The 21,566-nt window shown below is 52.7% G+C and overlaps 5 protein-coding genes across 6 annotated transcripts; 1 reads left to right on the top strand and 4 right to left on the bottom strand.

The window, feature by feature from the left end:
• The first annotated feature begins 76 nt into the window (after nucleotides 1-76).
• Nucleotides 77-4,616, top strand: Lsmem2 (leucine rich single-pass membrane protein 2). The gene is made up of 4 exons (XM_075964701.1): nucleotides 77-636; nucleotides 3,489-3,599; nucleotides 3,668-3,853; nucleotides 4,006-4,616. The coding sequence occupies exons 1-4, from the start codon at nucleotides 615-617 to the stop codon at nucleotides 4,137-4,139; spliced, it is 453 nt and encodes a 150-aa protein (XP_075820816.1). The 5' UTR covers nucleotides 77-614; the 3' UTR covers nucleotides 4,140-4,616.
• A 24-nt stretch (nucleotides 4,617-4,640) lies between these two features.
• Nucleotides 4,641-9,691, bottom strand: Ifrd2 (interferon related developmental regulator 2). Its single transcript, XM_075964697.1, has 12 exons — nucleotides 9,391-9,691; nucleotides 7,545-7,664; nucleotides 7,373-7,457; nucleotides 7,124-7,248; nucleotides 6,884-7,041; nucleotides 6,690-6,740; nucleotides 6,424-6,602; nucleotides 6,234-6,339; nucleotides 5,814-5,951; nucleotides 5,451-5,579; nucleotides 5,281-5,376; nucleotides 4,641-5,156 (listed from the first exon to the last, which is right to left on the bottom strand). Exons 1-12 carry the CDS (start codon nucleotides 9,446-9,448, stop codon nucleotides 5,076-5,078), a joined length of 1,326 nt encoding a protein of 441 aa, XP_075820812.1. The 5' UTR covers nucleotides 9,449-9,691; the 3' UTR covers nucleotides 4,641-5,075.
• Nucleotides 9,692-9,884: 193 nt separating this feature from the next.
• On the bottom strand, nucleotides 9,885-12,375 carry Hyal3 (hyaluronidase 3). Of its 2 annotated transcripts, none has more exons than XM_075964699.1 (4): nucleotides 12,258-12,375; nucleotides 11,485-11,726; nucleotides 10,853-10,942; nucleotides 9,885-10,733 (listed from the first exon to the last, which is right to left on the bottom strand). In XM_075964699.1, exons 1-4 carry the CDS (start codon nucleotides 12,373-12,375, stop codon nucleotides 10,464-10,466), a joined length of 720 nt encoding a protein of 239 aa, XP_075820814.1. In that variant the 3' UTR covers nucleotides 9,885-10,463. The 2 variants fall into 2 exon arrangements, with proteins under 2 accessions (XP_075820814.1, XP_075820815.1); XM_075964700.1 differs by having other exon boundaries at nucleotides 11,485-11,607; nucleotides 12,258-12,326.
• Nucleotides 12,376-13,206: 831 nt separating this feature from the next.
• Nucleotides 13,207-14,145, bottom strand: Naa80 (N-alpha-acetyltransferase 80, NatH catalytic subunit). Its single transcript, XM_075964698.1, has one exon. The coding sequence runs from the start codon at nucleotides 14,143-14,145 to the stop codon at nucleotides 13,207-13,209; it is 939 nt and encodes a 312-aa protein (XP_075820813.1).
• A 1,814-nt stretch (nucleotides 14,146-15,959) lies between these two features.
• On the bottom strand, nucleotides 15,960-20,159 carry Hyal1 (hyaluronidase 1). Its single transcript, XM_075964696.1, has 5 exons — nucleotides 19,994-20,159; nucleotides 18,606-19,529; nucleotides 17,864-17,953; nucleotides 17,391-17,697; nucleotides 15,960-16,138 (listed from the first exon to the last, which is right to left on the bottom strand). Exons 1-5 carry the CDS (start codon nucleotides 20,051-20,053, stop codon nucleotides 15,960-15,962), a joined length of 1,560 nt encoding a protein of 519 aa, XP_075820811.1. The 5' UTR covers nucleotides 20,054-20,159.
• Between the last annotated feature and the right edge of the window lie 1,407 nt (nucleotides 20,160-21,566).

The following is a 21,566-nucleotide window of genomic DNA, read 5'->3' on the forward strand; positions in this document are numbered from 1 at the left end:
TTGGCTAGGACCCCTTGCTCCTATTTTACACTCTCAAGGTTCTCTTTACCTAAGGCTAGTTTAATACTAGAAATACCAACTTCATCCCAGTCTGTCCACTGGTCAGCATGGGCGCTCACTTGTGGGGCTGCTGGATCCCTATGGCATTGTGCATCATTGTCCATCACCCCCACTAGCTAGTCCTAGCTGGTCACACGGGCGGGTGCTGGAAGGAGATGGCTGAGCTGTGGGAGGGACGGCTGAGTGGAGACGTGCAGGGTTTCTTTCCTCAGAGCTACATGGCACATGCTGGATGAAGGCCCCGAAGCCTATGTGCATATAGAGTTGGTGTGGCCTTCAGTTCCCTGGGTCCGTGTGCTAGCTGACGCTTGCTCCTGGCTGAGCCCCATCCCCAAGCAGGTAGTCTAGGCCGACCCATCTGGGTCACTCTGCCCCTTTTCATGGCTCAGAGATGCCCCCTCTAAATATAGCCCAGGGAAGTGAGCTCAGGCCTATTTTAAGACCAAATTGGGAGGCCGGGAGGCCTTTCCCAGGATCCCAAAGGAGCCACTGCTGTCTTTGTCCAGTTCTGCTACTGGGCACTCTCATCGGGCCCCTGACTACCTATCAACGCCATGCCTGAGGAGACCCAAGAAGGTAGGAGAGGGTAGCCATGAGGGAGGGCAGGGCTTTGGACCCAGTGCCTTATGGAGAAGCCCTCATTGCCTTGAGTAGTTTTTCCACACCCTGTTCTAGGGACCTACCCCTTTGCATTGATGAAGAATGGATCCGTCATACTTAGAGCTCCTCCCTTTCTCAGGTCCTGACTCAGTTTCCCCTGCTATGGGCCGTGGGGAGGGATTTGCAGCTCTCCACTTCAGAATGGGTACTATAGGCTTTATCCAAGTGGGTGTGGGCATCTGGGGAGCTGCCAAGCAGTTCAGCTCTTCCTTCAGCAAAAGAAGCAGGAACTGGGGCGCAAAGTGGTTCCAGGAAGCATTTCAACATCTGGCCCAGGGACTGGGAAGTTGCCAGGCCTCCGGTCTGCCCTACCTTGGGTTTAAATACCCTAAACTGGAGCGTCTCAGCCTAGTCGAGACTGACATTCTGCCAGTCAAGTGCCTTACCTGCTAAGCCATCTGTGGTCCTCCGTACTTTAGACTGCAGAGAAAGGGCCTGCCCTCTTCTAAGGGGGGATGATTTAACTGTAACATCTACCATGTATTTTTTTTCTGTAGCAATACAATATGCTCAAATATAAAGTGCCAAGGGGGGGCTTAATGTGACCTGAGTCCATCAGCCAGGCCTAAGGACCGAGAGCATCTGTTTTTGTTTGAATTGCTTGTGAGCATGTCAAGGGCAGCTTCAAGCACATTAGCGGGCCCAAATTTCCCTTACCCAGTGTCCTGCCACACTGTTACCTAGCCCCCCTCCCGCCCCGGCAGCATCTGAAGTTCTGGTGGAGCAGAACTAAAACAAAACAAAACCCAATAGAAGGCATTGGTGGTGCACACTTGGGAGGCAGAGGCAGGAGGACCTCTGAGTTCAAGGCCAGCCTGCTCTACATAACAAGTTCTAGGCTAGCCAGTGCTACATAGTGACATCCTGTTTCAAAATAATGAATATCCAGTCACATAACACCAGGAGAAAGTGTAGTTATAGTTACTTAGAAATTATAAATATTTTGATAGTAACTGGAAGGCTGGAGCAGAAAGATAACTTGAGTTAACCAGGAACTCAAGACCAGTCTGGGAACTTTCTGAGCCCATCTCAAACAAAAGGGGAAGGAGGAAGAGATTAGAAATATTTGCTGTGATTAAAAACATTTGCTGCATAACCTTGAAGATTGGAGTTTGTGGTGGCTCATGCCTTCCCTTTAATCACAGCACTCAGTAGGTAGAGGCAGGAGGATCTCTGCGAGTTCGAGGCCAGCCTGGTTTACAGAGTGAGATGGAGAAACCCATCTTTAAAAACCAAAACCAAAAAACAAGAGTTCAGATCTCAGTACCCACCCACATAACAAGCTAGGTGTGGTCTTGTGTACCTTATAACTCCGGTGCTGTGTATACTGGGAAGTGGAGGATCGCTGGGGCTTCCTGGTTGCCAGCTTCCCTAGTCAAAAAAGCAAAACCTGATCTCCAGCCTCATGAAGAGACCCTGCCTTAAAGGAATAAGGCAGAGAATAGACAAGGACACCCAAGGTCCTCCTCTGCTCTCTACAGGGTCTAAACACACGTGGGTATCCACTACACACACACCACTAACACAACACAAAGCCGGTATAGTGATACACACATGAAATACCAATAATGGGTAGGCTGAGGCAAGAGAATTTTGAGGGTAAGCCCATCCTACCATAGGCTACTTGATGAGTTCCAAGCCAGCAAAGGTCACATAGTGAGACACTATCTCAAAAACAAAATCTGAATAAAACCATTAGGGAACCACAGTCAGTGACTAGATGGGCAGAACCTGTGGAAGGGTAATTGACACTCATTATTCAGGACCCCTAGGCAAAGGCAAGCTGTTTCTCATCTCTCAAGTTAGCAAATATGTCAAGGTCTGCACATCCAGAGTCTGGTCTAACTCAGAAAAAACTTGCAAGCACGAAGGACCTGAGTTCATTTCTTGGGAGCCCATGATGTGCTCACAAGCAAAAGTCAGCAAAAGGCAGACTGTAGGTCATCTCAGCTCTGGCGAGGTGGAGACAGAAGCGGGGCAGGGGGGGTGGTCTACAGTTGGTGAGCCTGGCCTGTTGAGTTCCTGTGCCAGGTCTGAGACCTCTGGCTTCCACGTGCACACGCATCCATTTCCCCCCCAGCGGGATGCCTAGTGGTGATGCTGTACTGCTGGGCTCTGGACCGGATTTCAGAAGACAGGCTAACGACAGCTTTACAGTCTGTCCTCAGGCCCAGTGACTCCACTTCTGAGAATTGTCCTCAATGACTTTCAGGAAAGTGGGGAAAACCTTCATATTTAATCATTGATGTCCTGGGGGTTAATTTCCAAAGGGAATTGGAAACAACCTAAATGCCCAGATAACCTCAGAGGGAGGCCAGAATGAGTCCTCAGATTTATATGAAACTGTTAAGAAAAAATGGGGGCTCCCGCAGTGCTGTTGAGTGAAAACAGCAGGGCTCCAGGAAGAGCAGCCGAACCACTGTCTGTCAGGAAGGCAGTTGCTTTGCCTAGGAGTAGGTGCCATGTCATCAGGTCAGAACCGATGGCAAACTCGCTGTTGCTGTGGGCTTAGGTTGGTGAACCATTTGCTGGTAGTGAACAGGCGGAGGAATGCCTGACCGTGAACATGGGAACATGTCAAGACCCCTATACACGGACTAGGCCTTTGGAACCCTGCATCAAAACTGAGTCCTTCCTGAACTTGTAGGGAATTTGGAACCAAAGGCCACTGCTGTAGTTTCCATATGTCCCAAGTCCCTGCAGCCTGAGTTTACCTACTCGGTAAGGAGTGACTGGCTTGCTCAAATCAGTCCCACTGCCCCCTACAGACACTGTGTTGCCAATGCAGAACCAGAGGAGCAGGGGAACACTGGCTCCTAACCACGTGCAGGAGGTACGTCTGCACCGAGTGGAGTCCATCAGCGACCTACACAGTGGAGGTAAGGATGCAAGGGGGGGGGATGGATGCTCTGGGTACCACCTTCCTGATAAACCATCTTCCCTGCAGGTTCACTCCAGCCCTATCTGGCTGAAGAGACACAGACGTGGGAAGAGCTTCTGGGCGTCTTGCCGTCATCAATGTGTACCCAAGCTGATTGCAGCCCCATGTGTGGCCGTGGGGGGTTCCTACTGCTATTGGCACTGCTAGTATTCACCTGCCTGGCATTAGCCATCCTGGCTGTCTACCTAAGTGGTAGGGACAAGCAGGGCTGGAAACCCAGGGCACCTGCAAATGCAGCAATAAAGGGTGGGGCAGGGGTCAGTGGGCAACCCCTGATGCTGGGCGGGTTGGAGATTTGGAATGGCAAGCCTGACAAGGTCCCACAAATGTCTTCCCATCCCCAGTGCTGCAGAGCGAATCCCTGAGGGTCTTGGCACACACACTGCGCACACAAGAGGAGACGCTGCTCAAATTGCGCCTGGCTAGCCTCAGTCAGCTAAGGAGGCTCAACTCCAGCGAAGCTCGGGCACCCAGCTGAGATGCCATTGTATGAGGGGGAGATAAAGGGAACTTTGGCAGGTCTGTTCTCCCACTGATGGCTAGCGATGTCTACACTACTTCCTTAGTGAGATTTCTGTACAAGAGCCTGACGTGACTCAAGAGCTTCCGCCTGTCTTGACCTCTTCAGGTTAGGCCTGATCAAGCCTTCTGGTGCCAAGGCTCTCCTTTGGATAGCCAAAGGTCAGAGGATGGGGCACCAGCCGCCTCCTGTCTCCTCCTATGGCCTGTCAGCACCCTTTGGCCACCCCCAGATAGCAGATTCAGAAGTCTAGAAATAGCTGTCCTGCTTGGCCACCCACTCTGCCAGGCCTCCTAGTGGGGGGTCCAGTCTCAGTTCTCAGACAGGCTAGGCTGAGTTGGGGGTGGGGACCATGCAGGCAGACTGCCTTGGAGGGCAAAGATGAAATAGAGATCTAGCTGGGGCCAAGCCTAGGTTGGGAGAGGAGGGGGAAGGCCAGCAAAGGACTCAGGATAAAGGTCACAGGGAACAAGTATGGTTTAATACTCTGTCATTTTTAAAAATCAGCACACACATTCATTCTAGGTAGCTTTGCCTACCTTATGCCACTGTGGACAGGAGCCAGACCCCAAAGGAAGTGGCTCCAGGGGAAAAGGTTTAAAAAATGAAAGGGTCAGTCCTTTCTCACCTGCCCCTCAGCTCTGGGACTGGTGCACATTTGGTTTCACCTGAGACAGGACAGGATGAGGCCATAGCCCCAGGGCTGAGTGCAGATATAGAGGCCAGAGTCTTGAGTATCCTGAGCCCTTGGCCTCCCATATTTGTCTAGTTTTGGTTTCATCATTAAAAAAAATAATAATAAAGTGACAATCACTGGTGGGGACCAGTTCTTGCTCTGTCTTCTGTTAAAAATATGGTAAGGGTATGGGTAGCCTTCTCATTGGCCAGTCTGCTTCACAAGACGTCTGCCCGCTTGTCCCTCGCACGACTCCGGGCCTTGGTACGGGCTTTGAAGGCTGCAGCATTGTACAGGTGCTGAGGGAGGCAAAGAAGGGAGCCTGGTGAACAGAGAAGGAAAGTTCGGGCTCCTCCCGTAGCCAGCTCACAGCTCGAGGCCTCCAGGGAACAGGAGGCAAGATAAAGGTGCCAAGATGCAAACCTTTTCAAAACGTGAAATCTTGCAGGCCTTCAGGGCAGCGGCATCCAGCACCAGCACAGGGCCCAGGCCAAAGATGTCGCGGAGAAGCTCGTTGTTCTGAAGACAAGGCAATTAACTAAAGACATTCTGAAACAGTCAAGCTAGGCAGACCTCCCTGTACAGCCCCTCACCTGGAGGTGATAGTGCATGCCGGAGCCCAGCACATCTTTGAAGGCTGTGTAGATGCGGTGGCGAGCCCAGGTGTCTATGCAGAGCACTTCCAGTCCAAAGCGGATTGTCTCCTCCTCACAGTCACCACCCTGTAGGTACAAGGCCCATGACAGGACTGGCTAGCATGCCTGGGAGCACTCTTGTGTACTTGTGTGTTGCAGGGAGTGTTGAGACAGGGCCTACATAGCCCTAGCTGTCCTGGAATTCACTATGCCTCTGCCCCTAAGTGTGTGTGTGTGTGGGGGGGCGGATTATAGGTGTGGACCACCACACCCAACTCTTGGGGACACTTTTTTAAGGAATACTCATGTTCTCATACACACCTCAACGAAGTGCAGCACGGCTCGGAAAATGGAGCGCTGGCGTCGGCGGTCAATCTTGGCACGGTACTTATTGCTGTCAGTGGCTAGAGTACGCAGGGAACCACAGAGCGCCTCCATGTCCTCATAAACAAAGTCCTCCTGTGTGGGAACAATGAGGTGCTGGTAGAAGCTTGAATTCTTCTGGAACTGGGCATGGTGCTGCTCTCCTCTGCCTGGCTCCTCTTCTCTCAAGCCCTCCTTGGCCTCTCCCCAGCAGTTCAACTCTGCTCAGAATCCCCACTAGAGTACCTAGCATGTTAGGTGTTGGGGTCACCTCCCCTACAAAATGACCCAAGACTGAAGATTTGTGTGTGTGTGTGCGTGCGTGCGTGCGTGCGTGCGTGTGTGCCTGCGCGATGCCAGCAGGTACTTCCCTCGCACCTCAAGGTCCCGGGCAAGCTCAAAGAGCAGAGCGATGGCTTCGCCAGCAGCAATCCGCAGGTTCACACTCTCGCTGGACAAGAGCTGCGGCAGCCGGGGCAGCTGCCTAAGGAAACAGCGAGCTAAGTTCCGGGTAGGGGTTGAGGGTCCCTTCGCAATCCCCCCACTCCCAGTAGGCAGCTGTTCCTACCTGTCGAGGATGTGGTTGATGTGGGTACTAGGACAGATGGTGAGCAGCAATGCCCAGGCCTGCAGGGCAGCACAGAGCAGGCCATGTAGGCTGGCAGGGACCAGAGCAGTAGGGGAGCCACTAGGGCCACAGGACCAGCTGAAAATACCTTCCAAGCAAGCCAAGCAAGAGACCAGGTCCTAGGAGCACAGGAGACAAAGGAGGTTCACAGACAGAGCCACTGAATCCAGCCACTACACCATAACCCATGCCCAAAGTCCACTTACCTGGACATCGGTGGCAGCCACATAACAGCCCAAGCCAAGAGCAGAAGCGCACTGTTGGGAAGAGGACAAAGCTAGGCTACCATGGCTCAACAACAGGAACATTACACGAGGCTCACCCTCTTTAGGGCCGGGATTAAGGTAGACCCCGACATCCTGCTCTGGGATAAGGGTCCATGGGGCATGGACATACTCACATGAAGTCGGGCAGCGGGGCTTGCAGTACTGTCACTGAGCACCGAGATTAGCAGCGGCCGCAGGCTATGGAACAGCTCCTCGCCCTTGGGTCCAGGGCCCAACTGCACACAGAGCAGGCCTAGCACCGCAGCAGCCAGGGCCTGTTCTTCACCCTTTCCTACAGGATGCTTTCCAGTTAGCGCATGCAGCAAGCCTCAACACCTGCCTAGCTAGGGTTCCCCAAGTGCCCAGGACTTGACCTTTCTTAAGGCACTTTTCCAGGGCATCCGCCAGCGTGAGGCTACGCTCCAGCAAGAAATCAGGAAGCAGGTGGGAGGCCAGGGCCAGGCGCAGGTTCTCCAGAGCTCCTTGCCGGGTCTTGGCACTGGGAGGGAGATAGAGAAAGGGTTCACATGGGTGATGGCTCCCTTGGTTCCACCTGGCAAAGGCTGAGCGTGCAGAAGCGTGTCAAAGGCCCTGCGCAGAAGGTGGCCAGCAGCCAGAGGTACCTCTTGTCAGTGAGGCAGTCCACTGAGTCCTTCAGCTTCTCCTCCAGGTTGTCCTGCTGGCTCTGCTCATCCACAGCCTCCCCACCTGCAAAGTCAGCCGGGCACCACTGAATCCTGTCCTTGCCCAGTGGAGCCCTCGTTGCGTCCCTGTCACACTTCAACCCGCTCTCACCCAGGCAGTCCTCTGCAGTAGTACTGAGCAGGCTGGGACATTCACTGGTGGTACTCCGGGCCTCACTGGCTGCTTCATCCTCGCTGGAACCTGAGTCGGCTTGGGTACTGCTCCTGGCACCTGGGGAACATGAAACTTGCTATCCGACCAGCTTGCATGGATGAGGGCTGACTCAGGGTACCTCGTGTAACTTCACGAATGCTATCCCATTGTAGAGATGAGCAAACCAAGGCCAGGTTAAGCAGCAGAGGGACTTGAATTCGGAAGTGAGGAAAAAGGGAGGAGGTCTTGCTGGTAGGTGCTAGGCCTACCCAGGGACAACCTGCCAGACTTGGTGAGCGGGGACCCCTGGAGGGTACAGCTGCTTTAAGGATAGTAGGAACCACACAGTGATAGAAGGGACTAGATGAGTCCCACATAGGCCTGTGGCCCGGTTCCAATTATGCTCAAAAGTGAACAAGTAAAAGTTAGGGCTCAGGGTACAATAGTACACAGACCCAAGGGTCTTATGCTCTCCATTGGGCTATACCCTAGCATCCCCTGTCCCACCCCAATCTTGGCAGAGCTATAGTTTGACCAGTGCCCAGTTTTGAACAACTGACTTGTAAGGGTGCTGCTACAGGCCACCACACTCACTAAGCTACCTATCAACTCTGGGAGCAGAAGCCCAGGTCCCAGTGCGTGTGCTGAGCGCTCAGTGTTCCTGAGCTTCCTTTGGTCCATTCCGGACCATGAACTTTAGATATAGATATAATGGCTCCTCCTAGCAGTGAAAGACCAGAAGAAGCTCTTGACTGAGCATTGAAAAAGAATATAGGGGACTACCAAAGTGTCAGTGGGCAGGTACATTCCTGTGTTTGAGTTCTCTCCAGGGCCAAGGACTGGCTTTGAGGCAGAGCTACTTGCTGCAGCAGAGTCCCGGACAGGTTCTGATCTGGTGGCAGTCCCTACTGCTTAGGGACTATTAACATTACTTGCCTCAAGGAAGAAGCTGAGCCCACACCTTGGCTTCTGTTCACCTTTACTCTTACTGTCACTTATCAAAACAGCCCAGACTTCCTTATTTGCTTCGCTGTACTGTGGTCCTTTGGTTGCCAGGCCTTTGCACAACAGGCTCTTTGCCTGGGGCGCTTTTCCTTCTCAGGTCTCACCCAGGAGCTCCTCTCACGGGGCCTCCCCATGATTCCATCAGAAACCACTCAGTAACTGGTTGCAGTACTAGTCCTTGTAACCCTACTAATGACAAGCCGCATTACTTACCCAAGCAGCATTAGGGTGGCAGTCGGATCAAAACTGTGCTTGGCATGCACTCTATCTCAGCAGATTTAACGTGTTTACCGCAACAGGACATGCTTCTGGTTGAGGCTGATAAGGAGTCTCAAGATGGACTCATGCTCTTGGACGTCCACCGAGTCTCCAGCCCAAGTGCTAAGGCCTCAGTTCTGTACTATCCCAATCACACTTCACCGGCTTACGGAACAGAAGAGGCCTCTCCACTAACTTCCCTGCGCAGTCTACCAAATGCACTAGTATTTGGCAAAGGGGCTTTTGTCTAGAGTGATTGTTCACCCCCCAGCAGCGATGGGAAAATCTTGGTCCTTAAATGTTGGCCAAATCACCGCTGCGGGCGCGGGATTTCGAAAAACAGCTGGCAATGAGCTCAAGTCGGGTGCACACGTGGCCAATGCCTGCTGGGGCACGTGCGAGCCTTAGCAGAATTCCGGGAGGTTGCACTGGTTTGATCCCGCAAGATTCGCCAACCCAAGACCCTCGGTGACATCCAAGGGGAACCACGAAACACCTCCCACTCACTACTGAACCATTCTACCGGAGCCCCCGGACTCACCTCCTCCACGGCGCTGACCGCCCTTGCGGAGCGCATTGCCCTTACGAGCACGAGGCATTCCTGGAACCAGGAGTCAGGGACACGGTAAGGGGGCGCGGGGTCAGGGACCTGGAGGGCGGGGACTCCAAACCAGCGAAACGCTGGCCGGTGCACCGAGTTGAGACTGGGGAAGACGACAGGAGCCACACGCCGCGCGCGCCACCATCTTCGTGAGGCGCCCCGCCCTGTCAAACGGGTCGCTGGGAAGGTGAGTTCCCCGCCACCCCGTTCAGATCCACATCCACGCGGCCGAAACTACTATCCCCAGGCATCTGCGAACACAGATTAGGGCGGCCCGAGTTGAGCGCAGTGCACGACGGGAATGGTAGTCCATTCTGGAGGCACACCCGCCGACGCCGCTCCAGCTAAACTATGTACCCACAATGCCCTGCGTACCCCCTTTGCCCCTCCTCCTCCCCTTGTCGCCGCGGCGCCTGGGTTGGTAGTTAACTCAGTAGTTTCCCTCCTTGCTGGAAGCTTCGCTAGGCCCTTGTAATGGGGTATCAGCATTGAGGCCAGGGTTTGACACTTGGTAGAATAGTGAGGACAGACAAACCTCAAGTAACGAAAAAGTGACTTTATGGATGAGAGTACAAATAATAGCCTATCATTTAACAGATCTTAGCTTATTTATTTATTTTTTTGGCGAGGGCACATACGTGCACGTGTATATATGCGCGTGTGTTGGGAAGAGTGTAGGGGTTGCCTCTCTGCCCCTAGCTATGACTTCTCAGTAGCTGCACTAAGGTATAGAAACAAAGCCCTAGGCAGGCTGGCAACCTTAAATGTCTGGAACTGACTCCCTGAGGCTGCTCTATTGCCTTAAGTCAGATGACCTCAGAGAGCTCTGAACCTGGTTTTATGTTTTTAATTAGGCCCTATCTATTCCTTAGGAATTCTGAGGGGAGGTGTGTTGGTGGAAGTGGCCTATTTACTTGGTAAAGTTCTATTAGCTAAACAAAGCATAAAGGCGAATTTCCCTAGCCTGGGAAAGTGGCAGCAGGGACAAGAACCAAGGGCAGGAACTCCTGACTTTATGTAGCTTCCTTAGGTTCAGGTTTAGGCTCCTGGCAAGTAGGGCCAGCCCAACCCAAGTAACAGCGGCATCTGAAGGACTTCCAAGCTCCAAGACTGTCATCTGGCTTCAGATGCAGAAAGGCTTCCATTTGTCCCGGGTCTCTCCGGGCACAGCGACCATGGCCATGACATCGTTGGTGACTGCAGGCCATGGCAGCCTTTGTCACATTGATCACATAGGGGCCTAAAGTGCCCACTAGGTAGTCATGGAGACGCCAGCACTCCTCCTAAGGAGAGAAGAGATATGTATACATCATTGCTCTTTCTCTCATTGCTCCTTCTCTGACTCGGCATGGCTTCTCCCTTAACTTAGGACTCCAGTGTGTACACAAGGGGTCATGCTCACCTCAGAGTTGGAGAAGCTCAGGTCTCCCCAGAGAACCACTCCAGTTGCTCCCAGTGCTGCACTCACGCCAATAGTCCTCACCAGGTCATCCTGGGGGCAAAGAACTGTTAAGTCAAAGCTGGGCTGGCCAGATTCCCATCAGGGCCCAACTTCATTGAAGGTACCATTTGATTTACTGCTATGATTGATCTGCCTCTAGATAGGGCCCTTTTGACAGAGCTCTAAGTAATTTCCCAGGGCCTCCAGAGAATAACTGTCCTTAGACCAGATACCCAAAGGATGGATTCTATCTAACCCACTGAGATATCCCAGCACACAGCCATGCCTCCTTACAGCAGGCTGGGATCTTTTTGTTTGTTTTTGAGACAGGGTCTCATTATATAGCTCCAGTCCATCATGGAACTCACTCTGTATACCAGCCTGGCCTCGAACTCAGAGATCTGCTTCCTTCTGCCTCCTAAGTGTTGGGATTAAAGGTATGCGTCACCACCGCCCAGCAGGATAGGAACTTTGTAAAACCTCTAGATCATGACCGCCTTCCCAAGTCCTCTAGGCAATGTCTTCTCTTCAGGTCCTTCTAGAACAGAGCTGTGTCTCTGGACTCAGACCCCTAAACCTCAGCTTTTACTTACCAGAGACAAGAATCTCCTGGAGCTCCGGTGTGTGAGGCGAGCGTAGGCCAGAACAGGTAAAGGATGTGTGTGCCCGGCAAGGGCTACACGGAAGGCCTCCTCTAGGCGGTGTCGGACGAAGGCCTGATGGTAGGCAGGTGGCATTTTGGGTGGGAGATAGATGCTAGGGAAGATGGCGCTAGAGGCGGCCCAGAGCCAATGTAGTTGGTTGTTTCGGCTAACGGTGGCTGCATGGCAGTGGCCTGTATAGTTGGAAGCTGTATTATGCCAGCCATTACCACAGACTGGGTATCGATAAAAACCCCAGAGCCCACGTGGGCGAAGTGTCCGGCCCAGCTGCAGTGTGGACTCCATCAGGGCACGGGCAGCCTGCTCAAAGCCAGTATGGGCTTTGTGGAACTGTTCCTGGGGGCCCATCTGGGGGAACATCTGCTGTGCCCAAGCCCAGGAAGCCGCCTGGTAGACTTGGCGATGGGGACCCCAGTTCCCAGCCCAGAGTGGATACCACTCTTCCCAGTCCAGCACTGCCAAGCCAGCAAAGCTAGACCCGAGGCTGTGGAGGATCTGATGGGTAGCTTGTGCCAAGTGGCGGTTTAGTGACATAGCCTGAGGAATACCCCCATTATGGACTGTGCCTCTAGGTCCAAAATAAGGATAAAGACCAAACTGGTTCTTGTAGAAGATGGTGATGTTTTGGCCATGAAAATGCTGGCCATAGTTGGCTACGATGCTGAGGGCACTGAGTGGTAGGTGCACACCAAAGTGGGCCTTACATCTTGCTGAGGGTACATTCCACAGCACAGAAAAGGGACGCTCAGGAACCTGCAGCAAAGACTGGCCATACACCAAGCACAGGGCTACCCCCACCACCAGGGTTAGGCCTAGCTGCATGGTCGTGCCACAAAGATGGAAACCTGCAGGAGAGAGGGGGTATGAGCTTAGAGTCCACAGCCAAGGCCATGCCTTTTGCACAGCAAGGAAAGCTGAAAGCTGGGAAAGCTTCCCAAGTTCCTCCCCTCAAGGGTCAGGGCTGGGAGTTAAACATGGCTCCAAAGTGTTCCAAGGGTCTCTCAGAGAGGCCATACCCCAAGCATCCTGTGCTTGTCCATCCCTCCAGTGTTGTTCATCTCTGTTACAGCACCATCATGTTCTCTAAGGCCTCCCCAACTCATGGCTTTCCCCTGCCTGTGTTGTCTCTGCCTCAAGAACACTCAGCGCTTGCCTTCTCGCTTCCCTGACTTAATTCATATTCAGCACTCAGGTCTCTACCATCACCTATCTCCCGGACCCCTTCGGCTCCCAGCATGAGTCCTGCCACACACACAAATTCTTCACTGCCAATGTCCAGTGCCGGGCTTGACACATAGTAAGTACTTGGTAATGAGCAAATGGGAAAGGAAGTTACCCTTGGCCTGGCAGAGGAGGAGCAACAAAGGACAGATATTACCTCATCAATGGCTCTTGGGCCAAGTTAGGGAGAGAGGATCTGGACAGAGGGGTTAACAAATAAATTGTCACAGCCATACCTAATGGAAGCCTTTATTCAGCCACACTAACAGCTTTGAGCCAAAGCTCTTAAGCCACCTCCTGGCCCATTGGTACCCAGGAAACATACACAGGCTAAGGTTGCCCCCAGGGGCTAGGGGGCTAAAGTATGGCCAGTGGGCTGAGGCTGGGACTGTTCTGGGCAATTCAGTATCCCAGACAGACAGTGCCTAGCCTTCAGATGTCTTTTTCCATCCAGAATATAGGGCACCCCTTCAGATCTCGGTATCGTGTCTCTAGCATGCTTTGAGCGAGGGGCCCTGGTGAAGGAGGGGGTGATGTGGTCAGAGACTGGGGTAAGGGAGGAGGTGGTGGCAATGGGGGTCCCTTGGAGCTCTTTGGGATACCTTGGGCAGCTAGGATAGGCCCCTTGCAGGGTGGCTGAGGGCAGGGTGTCTTAGAGAAGGCACGTAGGAAGGTAGTGGGCAGCCGACGGTTGGTGAAGACCAAACCCTGCACAGGCTCACCCAGGTGGTAGCCCAGATGGGCATAGAAGTATAACTGATCATGGGTAGTGAGGTGAAGCCGGCGGAAGCCCCGGGCTCGGGCAAAAGCCTCCAAGCCCTCCATGAGGCGGCGGCCAAAGCCACGGCCTCTCAGAGCCCGGGCTACCACCACTGTCTCCACTAAGAGGCTGTGGGGATGGTCCAGTACCCGTGATAAGCGGGCATGGCCAACCACAATAGGGGATGCTCCAGGCGTGGGATGAGGGCTCAGCAGCATCAGGCAGAGGGGGAAGGCATCTGAGGACTGGCCCAGGGAGTGGAGACGGGAGGCACGGCTGCGGGGCCACTGGTCATTGATGAGGTCAGCACAAGCACTCAGGAGCTCAGGTCGACAGTGCACAGGCTCCAGGGTCAGCTCAGCTGGGTTGAGGGCTGGGGTCTCCTGGCGTGCAGGATCCAGGGTAAGCTCAGCTGGGCCAGGACTGAGGGTCATCTCTGGGTGGCATGTGGAATCCAGGGTCAGCTCAGCTATCCTAGGACTCAGTGACAGCTCTGGATGGCGTGCAGGATCCAGGGTTAGCTTGGTCAGGTTGACTCTCAGGGTCAATTCTGGCTGGCATGCAGGATCTAGAGTCAGCTTGGCTGGGCTGGTACTCAGGATCAGCTCCATCCGGTCTAAGGTGGGGTCAGTGTGGCTGGGCCAGGGCTCAGAGTCAGCTCTTGCCTACAGGTAGGATCCAGGCTCAGCTGAGGCAGATAGGAAGCCAAGGTCACTTCCCATTAGGTTTCAGGTGGCTCACTGCCAGGCTGGAGGGTAAGACCACAGTCTCCAGGCAGTGGCATCGCCTCATACACGGATTCACCTCCTGTGGATAACAGCCACGCTAGGCTGTGTCAGGAAGACAGGGTGGAGGCAGGGAAGGACTGAGGGATGGGGGGCGGTATGCATCTGGGAACTGGGGAATGCACTGGAAAGTCCAGGTGTCCAAGAAGAGACCCATCCCTATGAATGAATGAACCCAGGTGTCCTACCCCAACACTGGAGAGAGGCTGAGGGGGGTTATGGTAAATGCTGGAAGCTGTGGTAGAACCCAGAAGTTCTGGCTACAAATTTGTTGACCATTACAACAGCTCACTGTGCCAGGCTAACCAACCTCGCCCACTTGCGGGCTATCTCTTGCTTTGGTTTGGGTCGCCCCCACCTCTGTCCCTTTCCAGGGTATGTAGCCTATGCTTTGCTTGCCTCAAAGTAGCGATCCAACTGCCTTAGTCTCCTAAGTCCTAGGATGGCAAGCATCAGCCGTCACCACCCCGAGCAGCCTGTCTTATCTGTAGTAGTCCATGACTGTAGCTGGCTAGCCTGGCAAAGGGTGAACCAGATATCTCTCTACTTCGCTATAACCGAGTTTTCTTTTTCAGAAGAAAGATCACTCCCAGCAGTTGCCCTGTCCCTCCTTCTCCCTACATGTCGGCTCTCCACTAGCTCTGAGCTTTTGCAGCTATCGAGCCACACCTGCTATCAAGTGGATGCTGGGACCCACGCACCCACCCAAACAGGCCCAGTCGGCCCCCATCACCACCACCTGCCTTTCTTCCTGGAGAGCAGAGCTGATGGTTCCCCTCTCCGATTCTGTCCAGTTCAGGACACTTTGGGTATAGACCCAACTGTTGCTACATATGGTGTCCTAACAGCATCAGCATGGAGATTGGCCCATTGCACAGAATGTGGTTTTTGCAAGCTTGTTTGCCTCTGGCCTGAGTTTCATAGCTACCCTGATAAGGACAATGGCTTCCTTAAATCTAAGGTGTCCAACGGTCACCAGACTGGGGACCCAGGTCACCAAGTTGGGGACCTAGGCCTAAACCCAATGTCTAATCCTCATTGTTTGCCTACCTTATTTTAGGTTCTGCTGGAAGAAGGGGCTATGTTGGGGGATTTCTTGGGAGTGCATGAACAGTTAACTCCCTCTCTCTCATCTGCTCCCACTTAAAGTGCCTCCTGACTCCCCTTCCCAACTTTCCCTGAGCATGAGGGCAGGCAGTTCTCACCCCTCACACAAATCCCATACCTGGGCTTTAAGCCCCTTACCTGCCTCAGTCAGCTCAGTCGGAGCAGCGTTCCCTCCCAGCTCCTAAGCAAGGACTGGAAGGAGGAACCTCAGGGTCCGCCCCTACCCAGAGCCCCAGGGTTCCCCAGACCGGCTTAACCCCTTCATTGCGGGCCCCACCACTGTAGGTAGAGCAAAGCTCCCGGTATTCAGAGAGGGTGTGCACCTGCCCCTTGTGGGGCACAGGCATGGATCTTTTGGGAGTGGGGGTTTTGAAAGTTTGATTATGGGTGGGTGTGGCTCAGCATGCGGGGGGGGGGGCGGGGGAAAGGGCCAGCGCTGGTAAGACTTGAGGGGCGACACGGCCACTTGGGGGACCACAGGCGCGGGGAGGATAGATGAGTAACGTGTGAGATGTGAGGGTGATACTGACATGTTAAAGCCGAGCTCCGGGATGGTCCGCTTCCAGCCTGCGCACGATTCTGTATCTTGCGGTCTCTGGCTCCGATTCCTCGGTTTGCCTACGCTGGTCCCAGCCGTACGGAGGACTCACAGCAGTCTTCCCCGGAGACGGCGTACCTCCTCCTAAGTCCTCCGTGCCCGGAATGTCACCACCTAGACACCCCGCCCCTGGTTCTGAGCGTCACAACAGAACTAGTGCAGGCCCATTCGGTTCCCTGGTTTCTTCCCTTCCGGCGGTGGCCAGGCCTAAAACTTCCTCCCGGTGGCTCCGCCTTCTCTTGGCCGGGCCACTGCAGACCCTGCCTCTGACTTCTAGCTGCTTGCTTGTGTTTGGCTCCGCCTGCACCTCTCCCCGCTCCGCCCCGGGCTCGTAGTAATGGAGTTTCGTTTTGTCTCCTCTTTGATAGTGTCTAGCAGACCTAGTGCATCAGAGGACTTTTTCCTGATCATGGAAAGCAGTGGTCTTTAGACAACACACTTGGGTGAAAGAAACGAGCCTTCCTAGTGCTTTCTGGGTTCTGAGACTTGCCTATTTTAGGAGCTGACTAAACAGCTAGGTAAAATACGACAGCTTCCTTGGCTGGGTTGAGCAGTGCTAGTATCTCTCTGGAGATACAGGGATCCTGTAGAGTGGTGTTATTGTGTTTTCCCAGCGCATTTAGGGCACCACCAACACACAGTAGGTGTGCAAGTTTCTGTCTTTGGAGCCAGATAACCTAGATTTCAATATACATCTTGGTTTTGTTTTGTTTTGTGTTTTTCTTTTTCAAGACAGGATTTATCTGTAGCTTTGGAGACTGCCCTGGAACTCACTCTGTAGACCAGGCTGGCCTCGAACTCACAGAGATCCGCCTGCCTCTGCCTCCCTAGTGCTGGGGTTACAGGTGTGCGCCATCATGCCTGGCCTTGCTTGTCTCTTCTTGCTGGGCAACACTAGACAAAAAGTACTCCCCCTCAGTGGCTAGGAATATAGCCTAGTGGTAGAGCACACACTTAGCATGTGTGAGGTCCTATCTTCAATTTCCAGCACAGCAAAAAATACATGAAAAGTATTCACCCCTCCTGCATGTCTTGAATTGTGAAGACTTCTAGTGCTTACTTAGCACAGGTCTTGGCACAGAGCAGACATATGGCAAATGTCAGCTTTTGTGACTGCTGACTCATAGATTCTGAAGGACTTGCCTATGATTCTGCCAAGTAGGTCCTTATAGTGCCTGCCCTTAATTCTGAGTCACTCTGTGACTACCCCCATGAGTGTGCCTGTGTGCATATGACTAGAACAGTGGTTGAGTGTACTCCTGACTGTGACTGTATGCATGTGACTATATTTGAGGAAGCCATAGGTAGGCCCAGGGTATGTTAGGTGTTCAGCATGTGCGAGCAGGTCCAGCTAATCAGTACGTACCCTGCTTCTCACACCACTTTCCATGCCATCCACGGTAGCAGCGACACTTGAATTTCATAGCCATCTCTGTCCGATCGTTAAGTGTGAGGGTACCATTGAGGTTTGGGGGCCTGCCATCACTTGTTAGCTGAATGGAAAAACTGGCCGGATTGAGGGTGAGCAGAGCCTCGGGATAACTGGGACGGCGGGCACAGCGACCATGGCCGGAACACAGAGCTTCACTGCAGAGAAGAGCTGCACTGGTCACGTTCATGATGAAAGGGCCAAGTGTGGAATCCATATACTCTTTAATGACCTGGCATGATTCCTGAGTGGGAAGCAGAGTGTAAGTGACCACAGCCTGTCTGGGCCCACTCAGTCTTTACCTCTTACAGGTAAGTGATACTTACCTTCACTCAGCCAGGACTTCCTGGGTACAAAGAGTAGGCCAAGTCTCCCCTCATCCCTACCCCTCCTCGCAGACCTTGACTTACCTTGGTAGATGTATTTTTTGAGCTCACCCAGACAACCACACCTGCTGCTCCCTGAGCTGCGCTCTCCCCAATGCTCTGTTCCAGCTCCTCCTGGAAAGGAGATTGCATAGTTCTATGGGACCTACCGTCCTTCCTGCCTGTGGGAACTGCTGCAACATCACTGGATGGGACAAATAATATGTAGCCTTCACCTGAGGCTGCTCTAGTGCTGATAGCTGGGAGCAAGCCTGTTCTCTGTCTAGCCTGTAAATAGACAGAAACTAATTTTTCTATTAAATTATGAATCACCGGGGCTGGAGAGATGGCTCAGCGGTTAAGAGCACTGCCTGCTCTTCCAAAGGTCCTGAGTTCAATTCCCAGCAACCACATGGTGGCTCACAACTATCTGTAATGAGATCTGGTGCCCTCTTCTGGCCTGCATACATGCAGACAGAATACTGAGAATACTATACACATAATAAATAAAAAAAAATTCTTTAAAAAAATTATGAATCACCCATGCTCCACACAGAAGTTGGCACCAAGTAGATGTTCTATGTATGTGGGAATGATTGGGCAAAATACTAGGGTATAAGGCAGTGGGAAAGAATTTGTACAAGACCTTGAGTTTGATTTACATGACGCCCCCCGCCCCAAAAAAGACAGAAGTACCCTGAAGCTATGTGGACTCGGTTGTTGGACCTATTGCTTTATTATCTACCAAGGAAGGCTGACAGTGAAGACGAGGTGACACAGGACTCACCAGGGACAGAAGATGATCTGTCATTTCATAGAAGATCTGCACGTAGGGCAGTATGGGCACACTCGGGTCTCTGGAAGCGCTAGCTACACGGAATGCCTCTTGTACACGGTGTCGAACATACAACCGTACCTTCCCTGTGCCCATCAGTGCTGGAGGCAAGTAGATACTGGGATAGAGGGCATAGCTCTGGTTCCATAACCACTCTAGCTGATCATTCTGGTCACGGATGTTTAGTGAGCACTGGCCTGTGTAATTGGAACTTAGGAAGTCATAGTTGTAGCAGTCAGGGAAGCCATAGTAGCCCCAGAGGCCACGAGGACGCAGTACCTGCCCCAGCTGGAGGGTGCCTGCCATCCAGGCCTGTGCAGCTTCCTGGAACTGGTCCTGAGCTACTGACTCCACTAAAGTTTCCGGCCAGTCAGGGTGTTCTGCCTGGACAAGTGCCATTGAGCGCTGTCGATAAATGTCCTTGCTGTCCCAGTTGAAGGCCCATCGTGGGCGCCATGCCTCCCAGTCAATGACTGCCAGTCCTGAGAAGTCAGGTTCAGGCATGACAGCCTTGATGTCCTGGAATGCATGAGCGAGGTGGGTAACCAGGCTAGCATTCTGGGGCAGGCCACCATATACGGCTTCCCCAGTGGATGTATAGTAGGGGTAGGTGCCCAACTGCCAGCTGTAGAAAATTGTCATGTTAAGGCCTTGAAAGCTCTGCTCCTTGTTGGCAATCACGTCAAACATACTGACATCCACATCCACTCCATGACTCTCCAGGCACCAGTAAGTGTCTGCATTCCAAACAGTGATGAACGGCTTGTTGGGTACCATGGAACCTCTGGAGCCTTGGGCCAAGCTGAGCAAGGTCAGGAAGAGGGTACAGACGTAAAGCAGGCGGGCTGCAGTGGCACGGGGTGGGTCTGGGGAGACCTGGCCAAGGAAGGCAGAGTTCAAGGCATATGTCAAACTTTCTAAACCCTGCTTGAAGTAGTTGGGCCCAGCCCCTTCCTCAGAAGGTTGTCCCTGCTGTGATTTTAGTTGACCATTAATCTGTAGGGCCCAGTGAGGTCAGAGAGCTGAGTAGGGGCCTGGAGAGGAGCATTGCCATGAAAGGTACAAGTGAGTCCCCTCTGTGGCCAGGACTCTGCCATCTGCTTCCCCCAAGCTTTGCCTTGGTCTCATCTTACCCACCCTTTCCCCAAGGACCAGAGGAAGTGTCACATCTGTTCTGAAAGAGGAGCTGAGCCCTCAGTTCAGGCCGATCTGATGAATAAGGGAGGCCATTCCGTTTCTCCCACCAGAAATCCTGGCAACCGTTGGGAAAAGGGATGCTCAAGTGACCAAGAAGAACCCAACCCAGGAAACCCGCCAGCTGCCCACTTGTCCCTGCTGACCTCAGGACTGAAGGGTTTCATTCTCCAAACTTCCTGACCATGCTGTGTAAGCACAAGCATGGTTTGGTTCAGTTCTGGCCTTAGTTGCAGCAATTTCAAGAAGCTGCTGCTTGTGGCTGCTGCAGCTTCGGGGAAATTCTGAGCTTTTGTAGACAGTCGCACCACCCAGTTTATGGGCTGGCGGCTGGTGTTGGCACGGGGTGGGACTGGGGCTGGTCTAACAACAGCCCCTCCCACTCAGACAGCACTTGGGGAGGCTGTGTCCTTACTGGGCCTGGAGGCAGAGTAGCCAACCAGGTCCAGCAATGTGTGGTCCTGCAGTGTGGTCGCTGAGGACTGTGTGCTTATAGAGGGAGTCCTTTCTCCACAGCACCGTGATATTTCAGCCTCTGGGCACTTTTGCCTTTGTGGGTCCCCTCCTCATTAAAACAAGTTTCTCTCTCTGTGTGTCTCTAGCTGCCTGTCTGTCTGTCTCTGTCTCTGTTTCTCTCTGTGTCTGTCTCTGCAGTGCTGGGAACAGGACCCAGGGCTTCATGCTTGCTAACCAAATGCTCCATCACTAAGCTATATCCCTAGCCCTTCAAAAAGACATTTTTAAAGCATAAGAAGCCCTGGTGAGGGCTGGAGAGATGGCTCAGTGGTTAAGAGCATTGCCTGCTCTTCCAAAGGTCCTGAGTTCAATTCCCAGCAACCACATGGTGGCTCACAACCATCTGTAGTGGGGTCTGGTGCCCCCTTCTGGCCTGCAGACATACACACAGAATATTGTATACATAATAAATAAATAAATATTTTTTTAAAAAAAAAGAAGCCCTGGTGAGATAGCTCGCCAGTAAAAGCACCTGCAGCCAAGCTTGATGACCTGAGTTCAATACCTGGGACACACTTGGTAGAACTAACCGGTTAAGTGTGTGGTCCCTGAGGACTATATGCTTATAGGGTACTTTCTTCACACCACTGTGACAAGTGGTGTTTTCTGACTGCCACCAAGCATCATGGCATGCACAAATAAATGTAAAATGCTAATAATGGAGAGCAATAGAGAAATACACTTTATTTTTGGCCTTTACACCACACATATGCATACTTATAACACACACACTCATGTATACAAGTCAAACAAATTTTTTTTGTGGGTTCCTAGAAGTATGGAGGCTCTTAAGCCCTGACTAACTGCCTAATAGGTAAGCTGTCCCTGGTTCTGGGAGGTTCTGTTTGTGAAGTTGAGGTGTGTCATCACCCTTTGTATAGTCTGGTTAGTGACAGTCTTTGTGAATTGCTAACTGAGCCACTGCCCAAATCCCCAGGGGTTTATACATACAAGTGTGGGATCTCAGTGCCTAGGACCATGTGCTAGCAAGGTTGCTATTTTGCAATCAAGAGACCCTGTATTTGCATGACCATGGAAATGAGCAGGGGTCATGAATAAGTACTGTGTGTTCATGCGTTTGTTGTTTTACTAGCTCTGTGAATCATGAGCTGGTTACTGAGATCTGCTAGGTGCTCAGGTCCAGGCTTGCCTGCAAGGGCTGGGAAAGTAAGGAGAGGACATGGCCCTGCCCAGGTGGAATGC

The sequence above is a fragment of the Microtus pennsylvanicus genome, chromosome 3 (genome assembly GCF_037038515.1).
Source record: "Microtus pennsylvanicus isolate mMicPen1 chromosome 3, mMicPen1.hap1, whole genome shotgun sequence".
NCBI lineage: Eukaryota > Metazoa > Chordata > Mammalia > Rodentia > Cricetidae > Microtus > Microtus pennsylvanicus.

Bases quoted from the DNA above. Each gene is read 5' to 3' on its own strand.
- Lsmem2 (XM_075964701.1), top strand. From the start codon at position 615: ATGCCTGAGGAGACCCAAGAAG. The intron at 637-3,488 runs GTAGGAGAGGGT...TGCCCCCTACAG, and splicing joins GCCTGAGGAGACCCAAGAAG to ACACTGTGTTGCCAATGCAG. The intron at 3,600-3,667 runs GTAAGGATGCAA...TCTTCCCTGCAG, and splicing joins CAGCGACCTACACAGTGGAG to GTTCACTCCAGCCCTATCTG.
- Ifrd2 (XM_075964697.1), bottom strand. From the start codon at position 9,448: ATGCCTCGTGCTCGTAAGGGCAATGCGCTCCGCAAGGGCGGTCAGCGC. The intron at 5,377-5,450 runs GTGAGGGGCTGT...CCTTGTCTTCAG, and splicing joins GCATGCACTATCACCTCCAG to AACAACGAGCTTCTCCGCGA. The intron at 5,157-5,280 runs GTTTGCATCTTG...TGCCTCCCTCAG, and splicing joins AGATTTCACGTTTTGAAAAG to CACCTGTACAATGCTGCAGC.
- Hyal3 (XM_075964699.1), bottom strand. From the start codon at position 12,375: ATGCAGCTAGGCCTAACCCTGGTGGTGGGGGTAGCCCTGTGCTTGGTG. The intron at 11,727-12,257 runs GTAAGGCCCACT...CCAACTATACAG, and splicing joins GAATGTACCCTCAGCAAGAT to GCCACTGCCATGCAGCCACC. The intron at 10,734-10,852 runs GTGAGCATGACC...TTCTCTCCTTAG, and splicing joins TGAGCTTCTCCAACTCTGAG to GAGGAGTGCTGGCGTCTCCA.
- Naa80 (XM_075964698.1), bottom strand. From the start codon at position 14,145: ATGGAGCTGATCCTGAGTACCAGCCCAGCCAAGCTGACTCTAGATCCT.
- Hyal1 (XM_075964696.1), bottom strand. From the start codon at position 20,053: ATGCTTGTGCTTACACAGCATGGTCAGGAAGTTTGGAGAATGAAACCC. The intron at 19,530-19,993 runs GTCAGCAGGGAC...TTCCTTGGCCAG, and splicing joins TGAAACCCTTCAGTCCTGAG to GTCTCCCCAGACCCACCCCG. The intron at 16,139-17,390 runs GTACGTACTGAT...CGGGGTGTCTAG, and splicing joins AAAGTGGTGTGAGAAGCAGG to GTGGTGACATTCCGGGCACG.